The sequence below is a fragment of the Geotrypetes seraphini genome, chromosome 7, assembly GCF_902459505.1.
Source record: "Geotrypetes seraphini chromosome 7, aGeoSer1.1, whole genome shotgun sequence".
Lineage (NCBI taxonomy): Eukaryota > Metazoa > Chordata > Amphibia > Gymnophiona > Dermophiidae > Geotrypetes > Geotrypetes seraphini.
The window spans coordinates 62550077-62568642 of NC_047090.1; the positions used below are offsets into that span (position 1 = coordinate 62550077).

An 18566-nucleotide genomic window follows, 5' to 3' on the forward strand; every position below is an offset into this window, starting at 1 on the left:
TGTTAATGCACACAGCTTGGGCAACAAAATCCTGGAACTAGAAACAGAAATAAGGAATGCTGACCTTGACATAGTAGCGATATCCGAGACCTGGTTCACAGACTCGCATGGGTGGGATATGGTTATACCAGGCTACAATCTATTTCGTCGGGACAGAGAGGGCAAATTAGGAGGGGGGGGTAGCACTATACACTAAGGATAATATCAAAACTACCAGGATCACAGAGGTTAGATACACAGGGGAATCACTTTGGGTAAACCTGGCCAGAGGGAACGAAAAATGCCTTTACCTCGGTGTGGTATACAGGCCTCTGAGACAAAAGGAAAACAAAGACAAAGAATTGATTGAGGACATAGAGAACATCACTTTGCGTGGTGACACAGTACTGTTAGGCGACTTCAACATGCCAGATGCAGACTGGAACACCCTCTCAGCAACTACGAGCGGTAGCAAAAGAATAATAACCTCCATTAAGGGTGCACAACTAAAATAAATGGTATTAGAGCCCACCATAGAAAAAGCAATACTGGACCTGGTACTCACAAATGGAGACAGTGTCTCGGAAGTATCAGTGGGAGACACGCTGGCCTCCAGTGACCACAACATGGTATGGCTCAACCTCAGGAAAGGCTTCTCTAAATCAAACACAGCAACGAGGGTCCTCAACTTTAGGGAGGCAGATTTCGACCACATGAGAGACTTTGTCCATCAAGAGCTGCAAAACCATGCAGAAACTGACAATCCAGAAACTATGTGGTCAAATCTAAAATCCATCCTGAACGAAGCATCTAGCCGCTACGTAAAAACAGTAAGCAAACACCGGAGAAACAAAAAACCACAATGGTTCAACAAGGAAATTTCGGACCTCATTAAAATGAAAAAAGAAACATTTATCACCTACAAACATCTTGGGAAAAGGGAGGCAAAAGAAGACTATCTGGCCAGATCTAAGGCTGTCAAAAAGGCAGTCAGGGAAGCCAAACTTCAAACAGAGGAAGATCTAGCACGGAACATTAAAAAAGGGGACAAATCCTTCTTTAGGTACATTAGCGACAGGAAGAGAAACAAAAATGGAATAGAACGCCTTAGGCAATCAGATGGAAACTACGCAGAATCTGATACTACCAAAGCAGAACTGCTAAACAAATACTTCTGCTCAGTATTCACCTGTGAAGCACCGGGAGATGGTCCACAACTACAAATAAGAAACAGCCAAAACGACCTGTTTCGTGATTACGAGTTTACACCTAGTAGTGTCTACCACGAACTTTCAAGACTCAAAGTAGACAAAGCCATGGGGCCAGACAATCTACACCCCAGGGTACTCAGAGAGCTGAGTGAAGTTCTGGCTGAACCACTATCCGTACTCTTCAATCTTTCCATGCGCACGGGAAAAGTACCCCTAGACTGGAAAACAGCTAACGTAATTCCACTCCACAAAAAGGGCTGCAGAACGGAGACAGGAAATTACAGACCGGTGAATCTTACATCCATAGTGTGCAAACTCATGGAAACACTGATCAAACAGGAACTTGACAAAATTCTAGACGAAGAAAATTTACGTGATCCACATCAACACGGATTTACCAGAGGAAGGTCCTGCCAATCTAATCTGATTGACTTCTTTGATTGGGTGACCAGTCATCTGGATGCCGGTGAGTCCCTTGACGTGATATATTTGGACTTCAGCAAAGCTTTTGATAGCGTCCCACACCGCAGGCTGTTGAACAAACTAAAATCGATGGGATTAGGGGATACATTCACTACATGGGTAAGGGATTGGCTAGATGGTAGGCTTCAAAGGGTGATGGTAAACGGTACCCCCTCCAAAACGTCAGCAGTGATGAGTGGAGTACCTCAGGGCTCCGTCTTAGGGCCGATTCTATTCAATTTATTCATAGGAGATTTGACCCAAGGACTTAGAGGAAAAGTATCACTGTTTGCCGACGACGCCTGACTTTATGACGCAGGACCTAAGACAGCTTGAACAGTGGTCATCAACTTGGCAGCTAGGCTTCAATGCTAAAAAATGTAAAATAATGCACCTAGGCAAAAAAAATCCACACAGAACTTACACACTAAATGGTGAAACCTTGTTCAGGACCACGGTGGAACGTGATTTAGGAGTGATCATTAGCGATGATATGAAGGCTGCCAATCAAGTAGAGAAGGCTTCGTCCAAGGCAAGACAAATGATGGGCTGTATCCGTAGGGGTTTTGTCAGCAGAAAACCTGAAGTCATAATGCCACTGTACAGATCCATGGTGAGACCTCATCTCGAGTATTGTGTTCAATTCTGGAGACCACACTACCGAAAAGATGTGTTGAGAATTGAGTCGGTTCAGCGAATGGCTACCAGGATGGTTTTGGGGCTCAGGGATCTCACGTATGAAGAAAGGTTAAAAAAACTGCGGATGTACTCACTGGAGGAGCGAAGAGAGAGGGGACATGATTGAGACCTTTAAGTATATTACTGGGCGTATAGAGGTGAAAGATGATATCTTCAGTCTTACAGGGCCCTCGGTAACCAGAGGACACTCGCTGAAAATCAGGGGAGGGAAATTTCAGGGTGATGCTAGGAAGTACTTCTTCACCGAAAGGGTGGTCGATCATTGGAACGAGCTGCCTCAGCGGGTGATTGAGGCCAGCAGTGTGTTAGATTTCAAGAGAAAATGGGACATTCATGTGGGATCTCTAGGAGAGTAAGAATCAGGGAGTGGGTCATTGGAATGGGCAGACTCGATGGGCTATGGCCCTTTTCTGCCGTCAATTTCTATGTTTCTATGTTTCTATACCAGAACCAGACCAAGGATTTCCTCGATCCCGAGCAGCTAGCTTCTTTCATCCAATTGACTCTGTCTGACCCTGACAATTGCTACTAGATAATTACCTGCTTTTTTCCCTTTGATCTCTCACTCTGACTCTTTGTGTATACTTGCCTAATGGAGATCTTATCTCCCGCTGGTTTTCAACTTGTGCTTTGCTCTGGCTGTCTGCCAGACTCCTGCCTTGACTGGTATCGCTACTATCCACAATGTTTGTTAGACTTTTATATCCAGTTGTTTACCTACTTTATCAGCTATTTGCTTGATGGAAGTTGCATATATGTATTATCTTTAATCTGGTTGCTGGTTTTGCTTTCTCTCACTCGACTGTCTGGCTGCTGTTTTTCCAGCTACCCGACCTTTGCTGCGTGCTGCTCCTTTGCAGCAGGCTATTTTCGTTTGCCTTATTGTATGTGTTAGTACTTTTTTCTTTCAGGATGTTAATGCTAATACATGTTACTGCCTTTCAGAGCTTTTTTCCTTTAATCCAACTTGTTTTTCTACCATGGCTTTAGACTCTTTTGAATGATCTCTCATGCCTCTCACAATAATTTCCCTTAATGTAAAAGGTCTTAACAATATCATAAAAAAAAGAAAATATTATTTTATTTAGATGACTTTACTCCGGATGTTGTTCTCCTTCAGGAGACACATCTAAATGCTAATGACTCCGCTAAATTCACTAAAAAGGGGTTTTATGCTCCCCTTCTATCAATGGTAAAAATGGTATACTTACACTGATCAAACAAAACTCTGCAGTGACTGCGCTCCACAGCTCTCATGACACACATGGGCGCTGGGTCGATGTTAAACTCTCCATTTCTGATCAGACCCTTAGAATAATTAATGTATACCTGGATACACCTGATTTCTTTCACAGCCTTGCTAATCATCTTCTTCAGGAGCCCGATTTGCATATCATTTTAGGTGGAGATTTCAACCTAATTCTTGATTCTCTGCTTGATAGGAAATCAAGAGTCCCTTTCAAGAAAATAAAATCATGGTATAAGCTACATCTCATTGACCCCCCTGGAGAATCTCACATCCAGATACCAATCAATATACCTTTTTTTTGACCCCACATTCCACATATACCAGGATAGATTATTTCCTTGTTAGCTCATCCTTAAATGATAATTTACTCACAGCAGAAATTAAGAATATTACTATATCTGATCACGCTGTTATCACACTCCAATGCAATGATTTTTCTTTAGAACCCCACCTGAAACACTGGAGATTTAATGCTGCTCTTCTTACTGAGGACCACTTCATAGACACAATTAACACAGCCATATCAGAATTCCTTAGGTTTAACCTTCCCAATCATACTAATTGGACCAACACCTGGGATGCCTTTAAGGCATTTATTAGGGGAAGTATTCAGTTTTCCAGCTGCCTGCGCTCAGACAGGAAGAGACGCCAAACTGAACTGGAAAAACTCATTCATGACACAAAATGTGCACATTTATCCAACTTATCTGACATGCCTACTCTTATTAAATTACGAAATCTTCGATTTCAATATAACTCCCTTCTCAGTAACTCAGCTGCACGCTCCACCTTTGTGCAAGCTGCTTCTTACTATGCTGATAACAATAAAACCGGACACCTTTTAGCAAACTATCTTAAAAAATCAAATGAAAAGAATCTCATTTCTGCAATAAAAGACTATTCAGCTAAATTAATCACTACTACGCCCACCATTTTGTCTAACTTCCTTTCTTATTATCAACATCAATATACTTCAGAACCTTCTCTCTCAACCGAAAATATGGAACATTACTCTCACCTCAACCTTCATTAGACTAATGATAAACACGACATTAGACCAACTCTTTACAGCCCTTGAGCTTCAAGATGCCATCCAATCCCTAGCCAAAAATAAATCACCGGGCCCTGATGGCCTCACGACTGAATTTTACAAAGCCTTTCTCTCTTCCCCCATATGCTATCCTATTTTCACCATTTATGCTCACAGGGCCACTCCTCTGGTTCTTTCACCGAAGCCACGATAATTGTCTTCCCGAAACCTGATAAGGACCCTCAAGAAATGAAAAATTATAGAGCAATCTTGTTGATTAACGTCGACGCCAAACTGTTTGCTAAGGTTCTTGCCACCCGCCTCCAACTCATTTTACCCAAACTCATAAACTCAGATCAAGCTGGCTTTTTACACAACAGATTCTCCTGCCATAACACTTGATTGCTAACTCATATCCTCCATCATATCTCACACTGCTCTGACAGACTACTGGTGATGGCCTTGGATGCCGAAAAAGTCTTCGATCTGGTGGAATGGCATTTTCAGCACACTGAAATGGTATGGATTTTCTGATCCTTTTATTAAAACGATACAGGTACTTTATTCAAATCCACACACCAGAATTATGATTAATGATTAACTGTCTCAGCCATTTTACAAAGGCGCGCTAGGGCCTTAGCATGCGGACTAGCGCACGCTAAATTGCCGCGTACGCTAGCCGCTACCACCTCTTTTTGAGCACATAAAGTGAACCAAGGTTATGCATTGAGATCCATAATACAGTAAGTTAGTATAGGTGATGAAATATTGCAATAAGAAATGTACGAGTTACGTCGCTCAGCATTGATTTTTTCATATTTAGCTGTTAAGCATAGAGTTCCACCACACATTATGTTAAACATTAGTCAGATTTTTCCAATTATATAGGATGTTCTGGAGAGCCAGCGCCGTTAATATGCGGAAGAATTACCGGCTCCAGTGGCGTACCAGTAGGGGGCCGGGGGGGGGGGGGAGATCCACCCCGTGTGCAAGCCCTGAGGGGGTGCTCCCGGCCTTGGCATCCAGTCCCCCCCGATGTCTGGATTTTCCCCCCGGCCCCCCCAACCGTTTGAGGTGGAGAAGCAGCCCGCAGCGGGATCGCGATGCCAGTGATCCCTGCGCTGCTTCGGTGCTGCTTCCTCCACCGCGGTCCCGCCCCTCCTCCGACATCAGAGGAAGGGGCGGGACCGCGGCAGAGGAAGCAGCGCCGAAGCAGCGCAGGGATCTCTGGCATCGCGATCATGCTGCGGGCTACTTCAATACCGTGGGTGGTGCGGGGAGGTCAGGGGGCGAGCATTCCTTCGGGGTGGGTCGGGCAGGCAGGCCTTCAAAGGGGGGGGACGGACAGGCAGGCAGGCAGACCAGGAGGACAGGCAGGCCGGCCTTCAAGGGGGGGGACAGGCAGGCTGGCAGGCTAATGGGACAGGCAGGCAGGCCTTCAAGGGGGGGGACAGGCAGGCAGGCCAGGGGATCAGGCAGGCAGGCCTTCAAGTGGGGGACAGGCAGGCAGGCCTTCAAGGGGAGGACAGGCAGGCAGGCCTTCAAGGGGGGAGGACAGGCAGGCAGGCCAGGGGGACAGGCAGGCAGGCCTTCAAGTGGGGGACAGGCAGGCAGGCCTTCAAGGGGGGAGGACAGGCAGGCAGGCCAGGGGGACAGGCAGTCAGGCCTTCAAGGGGGGGACAGGCAGGCAGGCCTTCAAGGGGGGGACAGGCAGGCCAGGGGGACAGGCAGGCAGGCCTTCAAGGGGGGAGGACAGGCAGTCAGGCCTTCAAGGGGGGGACAGGCAGGTAGGCAGGCCAGGGGGACAGGCAGGCAGGCCTTCAAGGGGGGAACAGGCAGGCAGGCATGCCTTCAAGGGGGTGCAGGCCTTCAAGGGGGACAGACAAGCAGGCCTTCAAGGAGGGGACAGGCCTTTGGGGGGGTGCAGGCCTTCAAGGGGGGCATAGGCCTTCAGGGAGGGGGGCCCTGGTGTAGAAGTACACAGAGGGAAGGGGGGTTGAAAGAGACGTGCATATGCCGGACTTTGGATGGGAAGAAATAATGGGTCTGAAAATAGAGGAGAGGGAGAGAGATGATGGACCATGGTTTTTAGGGAGGGAAGGAACAGAAAGGGAGAGATGTTGGACACAAGGGATGGTGTGGAGGGGGGATAGAGATACTGGATAGGAGGGTAGTTGGGAAAAGAAAGGGAGAGATGGTGGACCCTGGGGTGGTGGGGAAGGAGGGAGAGATGCTGGATGAAAGGGCAGTTAAAAAAAGGTGGATCTGTGGAGGGAGACGAAGAAAAGAAAGATACCAGATATATGGGGGAGGGAAGGGAAACGGAAGGGGTGGACAGAGATGGCAGGTGGATGGTTAGCACGGAGAAAGAAGAAAGGAGACCCTGGCAAGCAAGTTATCAGAAGACAACCAGAGCCTTGGACCAACAAGATTTGAAAAATAACCAGACAACAAAAGGTAAAAAAACTAATTTTATTTTCTGTTTTGTGATTACAATATGTCAGATTTGAAATGTGTATCCTGCCAGAGCTGGTGTTAGACCGTAAACATGAGCTAGGATTTAACAGAGAGGAAAAGTCCTTTTTGTTTTTTTATTTTATTTACACCACAACGCCAGTGTGGTTATGAGAAGCCAAAGGGGGTGAAAAAGCCATAAAATAAACCCACCAGGATGTATGAAAAAAAAAACACCCAATTGGGCAGGAAAATTGAATCGAAAAACCAATTCAATAGGCTGAATCGAATCAAAATTTTTTATTTTATTTTTTTCCTGAATCGGGCAGCACTAGTTTGCGCTACTGTCTTAGACTTTAGGACCTGGGATTGGGGAGAGATGGCATCCTCAGTACTTTATAATGCAAGTGAAACGAGGATTTGGTCAGACTTTTGAAGGGTCTGCAGAAGAAAAATATTGTATAGGCCGGGGACATGAGACAGCAGGAAATGGGAACTTTTCTTCCTTCTATTTTTGTGAATGGCAAGGCTGAGGATGTCAGAGAGTTCAGTTAAAATATGTGCTTTATAAGAAAATATAATAATGTTTTTTATAAAGTTTATAAGCATTGCTGGCCTACCCGGTGAAGTGTTCCTAAAGGTGGTGGTGGCGGCAGCGTGTCAATGTGTTGAGAGGAAGAGGCGGTCTGGGAAATTCTGCTGAGCAAACTCTGGGCCCATTTCCACCCCCCAGTTAGTCCACTCCACTCAACTGGTTCACATACTGAGTGGGTCTTTGAGTGTTGTGCCTGGGTAGTTGTTTTGGGATCTCTTCCAGTGGTTTGTCAGTATCTCCTTGTGGTCCAAGGAAGGAAACTTTGTTAACCTTAGCATTGACCTTCAGAATATGTTTGTAACAGCGCTGCTTGTGTGGCATTAGGCTATGTAGTGATCGAAATAAAAAAACCAGACCTTTGCACATTTTTGCACTATATGGTGGGTGTATGAGGAGATTCACATTTCCTGCACAGCTAAGTCCTTGTGAAGTTACCTTGTTCTTTCTGTATTTGATATCTAGCAAGGTCTCTGTATGGAAGGAAAAATCTAAGCTTAAAAATGAAGTGGCCAGAAGTTATGGTAAAAGCAGATAGCGTTGCTAGTTTTAAGAAAGGTTTGGACAAATTCCTGGAGGAAAAATCCAAAGTCTGTTATTAAGACATGGGGGAAGTGTCTGCTTGCCCTGGATCAGTAGTATGGAATGTTGCTACTCTTTGGGTTTTGACCAGGTACTAGTGACCTAGATTGGTTACCATGAGAATGGGCTACTGGGCACGATGGACCATTGGTCTGACCCAATTAGGCTATTCTTATGTTATGTTCTCATCTTTGTTTTCACTTCTTATTTTAATGTATTTTTTCCTGGGAACTTATCAGTGTTTTTTTATAATGGGAACAAAAATGGAAGAGAATTAATGTGTGTGGAATGAGGGGGTAACTAATTTCTTCAGCTAAATAATTCAATCCACCTCAACCAAACATAGGAAAACTCACGCACCATTCACACACCCTCCAACCAAAAACATCAAAAGAAAAAAACTGTTCGACAACCTCCTAGCCATTCGAGCTGCAACACTCGACCCCCCAATTCTACAACCTATTGACCTCGACCACAGACTACAAAACTTTCAAAAGAGAAATAAAAACCCTTCTATTAAAAAAACACATAAAACCGAACTAACACAATCAGAACTGTCCCAAGCATCACCTGCAACTACTCCATATGTACTTCTGATGTCATGACAATTCAGACATAATTTATGTTATGTTTGGAATAATGGTCACATATATGAGGTTCAATAAAAGAAAATTTTCACTGCCTGTTTCTATTCTGACCATTTATTCCGTTTCATGATTATTACAAAAAATATTTTTTTACATGGGGGGGGGGGTGTCAAAAAATGATGGGCCCCGGGTGCCACATACCCTAGGTATGCCACTGACTGGCTCCTTAGCACTATCAACCCCCATGTTGATATTTCATGATAGATTGCTGCTATCCCTGCTATTTATTGCCATCAAAATTATTCTCCAAAATTGGAAAGACATTTTGAAACTTGACTTCAATCATTGGTGGAACTCTGTATGTTTACATGTTAAATATGAGCATTACATAGCTGAAAAACATAACTCTCTTTCCTCCTATGGTAAAACATGGGCTTTAATTCAGGAATATTGTGACTGACCTTTAAAAATTGTATATTAGTTTCCTACATCTGTTTTGATTTAATCCTCCTTGGAATTATATCTTGCCTCTTGACTTCTGCCTTTCTTAGGTTGTTTTATCACCCATATATATTTTGGCAGTATTAACTTATTCTTTATCCCTGATTATTACTTATCATTTACAATGTATTTTCTCATGCTAAGCAAATGTTTCTTTTCATGCTTCCTATTTTGAAGCATTACTTTTGAATGCTTAATTAAAAAAAATAAAAAGAAGAGGGAAAAGCATTGGTGGAGCCTCCCAATGCCCAGAAACCTCTTCTCTCGGCACTATGGATGAGATTGTGAGGCGTCTTCAGAGGGAACCCAATAAAAAGAAATTCCAACAACCTCTAAAGAATAGAAATGGACTCGCACCCAGTTACAGTCTATTGTTTCTTTATAATGAACAATCTTTATGTTTCCTAAAAATTCACTCTTACTTTAATCTTGGACTTGAGATAGATTAAGTGAGGTTTATTTTTCTTATAAATTCTTAATTATCATTTTTGATTTAAAAATTTTTTGTCTTAATCTAACTTTCTGTACAAGATATTTAATTCTTGAATTTTTTCTGAAATTATAAAAAAAAAAAAAAAAGAGAAGGTGTAGCCTTTCAGTGCTCCAATCTCCATGATGTTAGCCTTCTTCCAGGCTAGTCTTGACAAGGGACTTACAGTAACATCCCTCAGAGTTCAAGTAGCAGAACTCTTTTATTTCAGGGCTCAAGAGCATAAGACAGAGGAGATTATTGCGGAATCGACTGTCCTAGGCTTCAAGAGCAAACTAGATGCATATCTCCTTAAGAGAGGCATATAAAGATATGGTGTACTATAAATTACACAAATATATTAGGCAATAGTATATATCTTTATAAGGCCAAAAAATCTAAGAAGCATCAAAAACTAAGCCTCAATCAGAGTTAGTATATTCGTTTATGACCTCAGCAGTACAAACTGTGAGAAAGGTTTCATTCACAGTATAACTTGCACTAAAGTCTTCATCGGTCAGATTTTTTTATCAAATCTTATTAATTAATTTATTTTTATTTAATTTTCAAAATAAATTAAGAGACAATACTCATCTCATTATCAGAGCATAGCAGGGGTTCTTCACCGACATAGGCTATGTTTCGCCATATAAGGCTTTATCAAGGTAATCCCCTGATAGAGAAGAGAAATATATCGTAATTAGTATATATGTTACACATTTTTACCAACACCTCATAGGGTAACGTTTCTAGCCCATATAAAGTAGAGGAAGATAAAAAACTAGGTTATATCTTACAGCAATAGCTTATTAAATACCTTTCTTATGCCGATTCCACATGCACTGCCATCGTTATAGTTTGGTTCAGGCAGAACAACATGGCCGCGGCGTTTTTTATACAAAATAGAAGCGTCATGATCTCATAGCTACGCACTCTATCAGCATCCAGAATAAGCCCTGGGGTTATTTAGACTAATGTCATCCATTCTACTTCTGCGTTTAGACCATTGGGTTTAACAGTATTTAGTGTGTAAATCATTCTTTGTTCCTTAAAATTCAAACGTTCAATATAGTTTCCTCCCTCCCATCCCATATTGATATGGTCAATAATTCTCCATTTTAGATCTATAATTTTGTGTTTCTGAGTTAGCCAATGTTGTACAAGGGGTGCTTCAAGACTACCGGTGTTTATTTTGGATTTATGTTCGGTAAATCCAAAATAAACACCGGTAGTCTTGAAGCACCCCTTGTACAACTTTGGCTAACTCAGAAACACAAAATTACAGATCTAAAATGGAGAATTATTGACCATATCAATATGGGATGGGAGGGAGGAAATTATATTGAACGTTTGAATTTTAAGGAACAAAGAATGATTTACACACTAAATACTGTTAAATCCAATGGTCTAAACGCAGAAGTAGAATGGATGACATTAGTCTAAATAACCCCAGGGCTTATTCTGGATGCTGATAGGGTGCGTAGCTATGAGATCATGACGCTTCTATTTTGTATAAAAAACGCCGCGGCCATGTTGTTCTGCCTGAACCAAACTATAACGATGGCAGTGCATGTGGAATCGGCATAAGAAAGGTATTTAATAAGCTATTGCTGTAAGAAATAACCTAGTTTTTTATCTTCCTCTACTTTATATGGGCTAGAAACGTTACCCTATGAGGTGTTGGTAAAAATGTGTAACATATATACTAATTACGATATATTTCTCTTCTCTATCAGGGGATTACCTTGATAAAGCCTTATATGGCGAAACATAGCCTATGTCGGTGAAGAACCCCTGCTATGCTCTGATAATGAGATGAGTATTGTCTCTTAATTTATTTTGAAAATTAAATAAAAATAAATTAATTAATAAGATTTGATAAAAAAATCTGACCGATGAAGACTTTAGTGCAAGTTATACTGTGAATGAAACCTTTCTCACAGTTTGTACTGCTGAGGTCATAAACGAATATACTAACTCTGATTGAGGCTTAGTTTTTGGTACTATAAATTACGCCAGGTGTACACCTGGCAGGGCCTCCGCGTGTGCGGATCGCCGGACTTGATGGACCGAAGCTCTGATCTGGAGATGGCAGTTCTTATGTTCTTATGTTCTTATGTTACTTCATTGGCATCTCATACAGACATTGCCAAATTCCTAAAGGGGGCACTGCAGCTCAGGCCACTGGTAAACACCTGTTTCCCTCATGGAACATTAACATGGTTTTGCAAGGCCTCAGCCAGACTCTTTATGAGCTACTGAAGAAAGATGGATCTTACACTCAAGACAGTTACTTATGGCTATTACCTCAGTGAAAAGAGTCTCAGAGCTATACGCTTTTCTTGCAGAGAGCCTTTCCTCAAGTTTACAGAAATTGGAGTTTCTTTGCACATAGTTCTGTCCTTTTTGCCAAAGGTTGTTTTGGCTTTCCATGTCAATCAAGAAATCAGATTGCCAGCATACCAGTCCATAGATTCTAAGAAGGACTGGGTTCTAAAAAAGTTGTATGCGAGAAGAATACTTCACCAATAGCCTGAACTCGTTGTTGTCCTGACTATCTTTCTGTGTTCACTAGTCAGGCTAGACGTGGTATACCGGCTTCCAAGGCCACAATCTCCAGATGGATCTGTAGGGTCATTTCATCAGCATATATTGCTTATGGAAAACAGTCATCAGTTTCCATAAAGGCACATCCACTAAAAGCATGGCTTCTTCGTGTGTGGAAGTTCGGGCGGTCTCCCCTGAGATTTGTAGGGCAACAACTTGGTCCACTCTACATATATCTTATCCAAGTTTTACAGAATGGATGTAACAACAAGGAAGGAATCCACCTTTGGGTCCTCAGTGTTACAAACTGGCATTGTGGTCCCCCTTAGATTTCTGTGACTGCTTTTGTATGTCGTGTCAATCCAGAATGACATACCTATTGCACTAGAAAAAGAGATTAGGTTCTTACCTTGCTAATATCTTTTCTAGTAGATATAAAGGTATGTCATTCTGGAGCCTCACCCTGTCAGTTATCTCCTGCACCTGTCTACTGTTTCATTCAAAACATTTGAGTCCAGACTGAAATTTGGATGTCAGTCAGACCTTAAGGGTATGAAGAATAGTCTATTGCTAGAACACATTAGGATATTATTTGAACTCCATAAATGTTTCTATTTGGCATGATTATTTCACTGTTTTGATTATTCATTGTTTAATATGTTTGTTATTTCAAAGCATAACAAAGTTGTAGTTCGGGGAGTTTCCCCTTACCCCTCCTTCATGTCTATTTCTATATGGGGCTATCAACTGCTTTGATAGAAACTGAAGGAGGTAGCAGAGCTTTCTAGTGAATGAAGAGGGATTCAAAAGCTGGAGTAGATTCTTTTTGCATGGCTCGTGAGCATGAGGACATTACCTGTACATCTAGAACAGTGTCTCGCAAACTTTTCCGGCCGGTGGCACACTAAATCTAGTGCCCCGGCTGGAAGGCACCCGGAAGTCGTTTCGATGATATCACACGCATGCATGACATCATCGTGGCAACGTCCTCACATGCGCGGAGACCCGTCTGACCGCGAACCCACCATTACAGGGATCCGGGAGAAGAGGAGAGACGCCGGCCAGGAGGAGAGTCAGCTGTGCTGGCTGACTTCCTACAGGACGTGCCTCTTGCCGCGAGAGGCATGTCCTGTAGGCAGTCAGCCAGCGTGGACGACTCTCCTCCTCATCAGTGTGTCGTAGCACACCAAAAATCTCAGGAGGAACACAATTTGCGATACTGGTCTAGAATGACACACCTATCTACTAGAAAAGATATTAACATGGTAAGAACCTAATTTCTTTTTATGTTCCTCATTCCTGTTCTTTATTCTAGAGGATAACTGTTTTTAATCTAGTAATCTACACATACACCATTGGACCTCTGATTTAGTTGTAACCAGGATTGGGATCTGGTACTTTGAGCTTCCATCTGCAGCTATATGAGGATCTTTCTCCTAACTTTTGTCCCCCCTCCTCCCAACGTAACCAATGTTGTCATTACGGTGATAGTCCTGAACCAGGGGCCATGTACTTTATCTGACTATACTGTTAACTTTTCCTACTCTTGTATTACACTGACCAACAAACTTCAGATCTTTAGAAATGATTACTGCTAGGTCTCTTTTCTGCCTGATATATTCTAGTACTTGTCTGCATTGACCAGTATTGGGGCCTTACTAAAGTTCAGATAGACATTGCATTTCAGTATTAGAAATTGTACAATCTAACATAAGCATAACTGATTTTATCTTCTTTTCTCTCTCTCATCTTTTTCTCCAATCAACAGTCAATTTAATTCTTTAAATACTGTAAAATTATGAAATGGCACTTCTAATATGTAGTTTCTTCTAATGGCAGTAACCTCGGAGGTGTTTCAAGAACAACAGAAACAAAAATCAAGTATCCCACAGGCTTCAACCAATATATTTTGTATGGAAGGGTATATGATGGATGAAATTGAGATGGCTTTCAAGGAAAAGGTAAGGAAAGATTCAAACAACTTTATTGGCACAATAGTTCATATATTTGTTACTGTAATATAGGTTGACCAAACAGCACAATAGTTCAAGTTAAATTTTCTGTGACTGTAATCAGTGCTCCCTCTAAGCGGGCGGGTGTTGTGAGCAAACTTTTTTCGCTGTGAGCTTGGGCGCCAGCAAGTTATGCGCCAACTCGCCCGATTCTCCTCTCGCCGCCCTGCCATCTGCCGTACGCCGTGCGCTGTGACGAGAAACTTGTGCGCTGCGACGTAATATTTTGTGCGCCAGCGCACGCCAGCGCAGCTTAGCGGGAACACTGACTGTAATATAGGTTGTCATGTTCTATGTTCCCATCTAGTCTGCCCATCACACCTCTTGTTCAGCTTTTCAGTTCTATCAGAGATCATTTAATTTAATTTTTTAATTTAATTTAATTCTTATATACCGCTAATAACCGTGATCATCTGTGTTTGCACAATTCTGTTTGTCTTTCATTCCAGAGCCTCCATGATCCTTCATTCCATGCCTACCTCCTATGCATTTATGCTTTAAATGTACTATATATAAATGTATCACATCTCACTTTTCCAAGATTTTTTGAGGATATACATGTTTAAATAAAAATTTTCCCCATATGGTTAATAATGACTATTTTAGTCTTTGCCCTCTTCATTGGCTCCACCTAATTTACATCTGTAACCTGTCGCTAAAATTGTCTGTAGTACCTGAAGAGTGGATGGTGGCCAATAGAGAATGACACGGGGACATATTTTGCCCCGTACCCATAGGAACTCAATTTCCCTGTCACTCCCTGCAAATTTTGTTGCTGACCCTGTCCCTGCCCCATTCATGTAAGCCCTGCCTTAACCGCACAAGCCTCAAACACATGCTTTTAAAGTGTTTGAGGCTTGTGCAGATGAGGATGGAACTTGCATGAATGGGGCAGGGACAGGAAAAGAACTTGCGGGGACGGGACGGGAAAATGAGTTCCCGCAGGGATGGGAAAAAATGTGTCCCTGTGTCATTCTCTAGTGGCCAATGTTATGCCAATTTTTAAAAAGGGTTCCAGGGGAGATCTGGGAAATTACAGACCAGTAAGCCTGACTTCAGTGGCGGGCAAAATAGTTGAAACAATTATAAAAAATAAAATTGTGGAACATGTAGACAAACATGATTTAATGAGACAGAGTCAGCCAAGGGAGATCTTGCCTCACCAATTTGCTTGATTTCTTTGAAAGTGTGAATAAACATGTGGATAAGGTGAGCCAGTTGATGTAGTGTATCTAGATTTTCAGAAAGCTTTTGATAAAGTTCCTCATGAGAGGCTCCTGAGAAAATGGGATTGTTCAATTGTGGATTAGGAATTGGTTATTGGATAGAAAACAAAGGGTAGGGTTAAATGGTCATTTTTCTCAATGGAGGAGAGTAAACAGTGAAGTGCTGCAGGGATCTTTACTTGGACTGGTGCTGTTTAACTTATTTATAAATGATCTTGAAACTGGAATGACGAGTGAGGTGATTAAATTTGCAGATGACACTAAACTGTTCAAAGTTGTTTAAGCGCATGTGCAAAGTGATACACATATCACAGTTACCGGATGCTAGGGTCCACCTTGGAGGTTAGCGCCCAAGAAAAGGATCAGTATCATTGTAGATGATACAATGAAACCTTCCACCCAATGTGAGGCGGCTGCCAAAAAAGCAAACAGGATACCAGAAATTATTAAAAAAAGGGATTAAGACTAAGAATATTATAATGCCCCTGTATTGCTCCATGGTGCAACCTCATCTGGAGTATTGCAATCAGTTTTGGTTTCTTTATCTCAAAAAAGATATAGCGGCACTAGAAAAGATTAAAAGAAGAGTGACCAAGATGATAAAGAGGTTGGAACTCCTCTCGTATGAGGAAAAACTTAAAAGGTTAGGGCTCTTCAGCTTGGAAAAGAGATGGCTGAGGGGAAATATGATTGAAGTCTACAAAATCCTGAGTGGTGTAGAACGGGTACAAGTGGATCGATTTTTCACTCTGTCAAAAATTACAAAGACTAGGGGACACACAATGAAGTTATAGGGAAATACTTTTAAAACCAATAGGAGAAAATATTTTTTCTCTCAGAGAATAGTTAAGCTCTGCCAGAGGTTGTGGTAAGAACATAAGAACATAAGAAGTTGCCTCCATTGGGTCAGACCAGAGGTCCATCTCGCCCAGCGGTCCGCACCCGCGGCGGCCCATCAGGTCCACGACCTGTGAAGTGGTTTCTGAACACCTCTACAACCTACCTCAAGTTCTATCTGTACCCCTCTATCCCCTTATCCTCCAGGAACCTATCCAAACCCTCCTTGAACCCTTGTACAGAGTTCTGGCCTATCACATCCTCTGGAAGTGCGTTCCATGTGTCCACCACCCTCTGGGTAAAAAAGAACTTCCTAGCATTTGTTCTAAACCTGTCCCCTTTCAATTTCTTCGAGTGACCCCTAGTGTTTATGGCTCCCCATAGTTTGAAGAATCAGTCCTTATTTACTTTCTCTATGCCCTTTAGGATTTTGAAGGTTTCTATCATGTCCCCTCTAAGTCTCCTCTTCTCCAGGGAGAACAGACCCAGCATTTTTAACCTGTCAGCGTATGAAAAATTTTCCATACCTTTTATCAGTTTAGTCGCCCTCCTCTGCACTCCCTCGAGTACCGCCATGTCCTTCTTGTGGTACGGCGCCCAGTACTGCACACAGTACTCCAGGTGCGGGCGCACCATTGCGCGATATAGCGGCATGATGACTTCTTTCGTCCTGGTTGTGATACCCTTTTTGATGATGCCCAGCATTCTGTTTGCTTTCTTTGAGGCTGTCGCACACTGCGCCGATGGTTTCAGTGATGTGTCTACCATCATCCCCAGGTCCCTTTCAAGGTTACTCACCCCTAGTAGTGTTCCCCCCATTTTGTAGCTGAACATCGGGTTCTTTTTCCCTACATGCATGACCTTGCATTTCTGTACGTTAAAACTCATTTGCCACTTGTTTGCCCAGTCTTCCAGTCTCGTTAGGTCCCTTTGCAGGTCTTCACAGTCTTCCGTGTTTCTAACCCTGCTGCAGAGTTTGGTGTCATCAGCAAATTTGATAACCTCACATTTTGTCCCCGTCTCCAGATCGTTTATAAATATATTGAACAGTAGAGGTCCCAGCACCGACCCCTGCGGAACTCCGCTCGTGACCCATTGCCAGTCTGAGTATTGGCCTTTTATTCCAACCCTCTGTTTCCTGCCTGACAACCAGTGTTTGATCCATCGGTAGATATCTCCTTGCACCCCGTGATTCCACAGCTTTTTATGTAGCCGTTTGTGAGGTACCTTGTTGAAGGCTTTTTGGAAGTCAAGGTAAATGATGTCTATGGATTCCCCCTTATCCATCTGGCTGTTTATTCCCTCAAAGAAGTGCAGCAAGTTCGTGAGGCACGACCTTCCCTTGCAGAAGCCATGCTGGCTCGCCTTCAGTTGTCCATTGTTTTCTATGTGTTCGCAGATTGCATCCTTTACCATTGCTTCCATCATCTTTCCCGGAACCGAGGTCAAGCTCACAGGCCTGTAGTTTCCCGGGTCACCCCTTGATCCCTTCTTGAAGATGGGCGTGACATTTGCTATTTTCCAGTCTTCTGGGATCTCCCCAGTTTTTAGGGAGAGGTTACATATTTGTTGAAGTGTCTCTGCTATTTCGTTTCTCAGTTCTTTTAGTACCCTTGGGTGGATGCCGTCCGGGCCTGGTGATTTGTCGCTCTTTAGTCTGTCTATTTGTCCGAGGACATCCTCTTTACTTACCTCTAGTTGAATCAGTCTTTCGTCGTGTTCTCCGTTTATAAACACCTCGGGTTCTGGGATATTGGATGTGTCCTCTCTGGTGAAGACTGACGAGAAGAAATTGTTTAACCTGTCAGCTATCTCTTTTTCTTCCTCTATCGCTCCTTTCCTGTCTCCATCATCCAGTGGTCCCACTTCCTCTCTGGCTGATTGTTTCCCTTTCACATACCTGAAGAAGGGTTTGAAGTTTCTTGCTTCTCCTGCCAGTCTTTCCTCATATTCTCTCTTTGCTTTCTTGACCTCTTGATGGCATTTTTTCTGGTGTCTTTTGTGTTCTTCCTGGTTTTCCTTTGTTGGTTCCTTTTTCCATTTCTTGAAGGATGATTTCTTGTCGCTTATCGCCTTTTTAACTGCAGTTGTTATCCATGCTGGGTTTCTAGTTCGATTTTTTTTGCACC

The 18566-nt window shown here is 42.7% G+C and overlaps 1 protein-coding gene across 4 annotated transcripts in view; it reads left to right on the plus strand.

Annotated features, from left to right (window-relative positions):
* Window positions 1–18566, plus strand: part of EFCAB6 (EF-hand calcium binding domain 6) — a 474908-nt gene that overhangs the window by 107314 nt on the left and 349028 nt on the right. For all 4 annotated transcript variants that reach the window (XR_004540188.1, XM_033953069.1, XM_033953071.1 and 1 more), the window contains exon 8: window positions 14202–14323. Coding sequence is in view for 3 of the 4 variants with exons in the window: in XM_033953069.1 (XP_033808960.1) it covers window positions 14202–14323 (122 nt within the window). In the remaining variant the exon portion in view is untranslated. The remainder of the gene's footprint in view (window positions 1–14201; window positions 14324–18566) is intronic.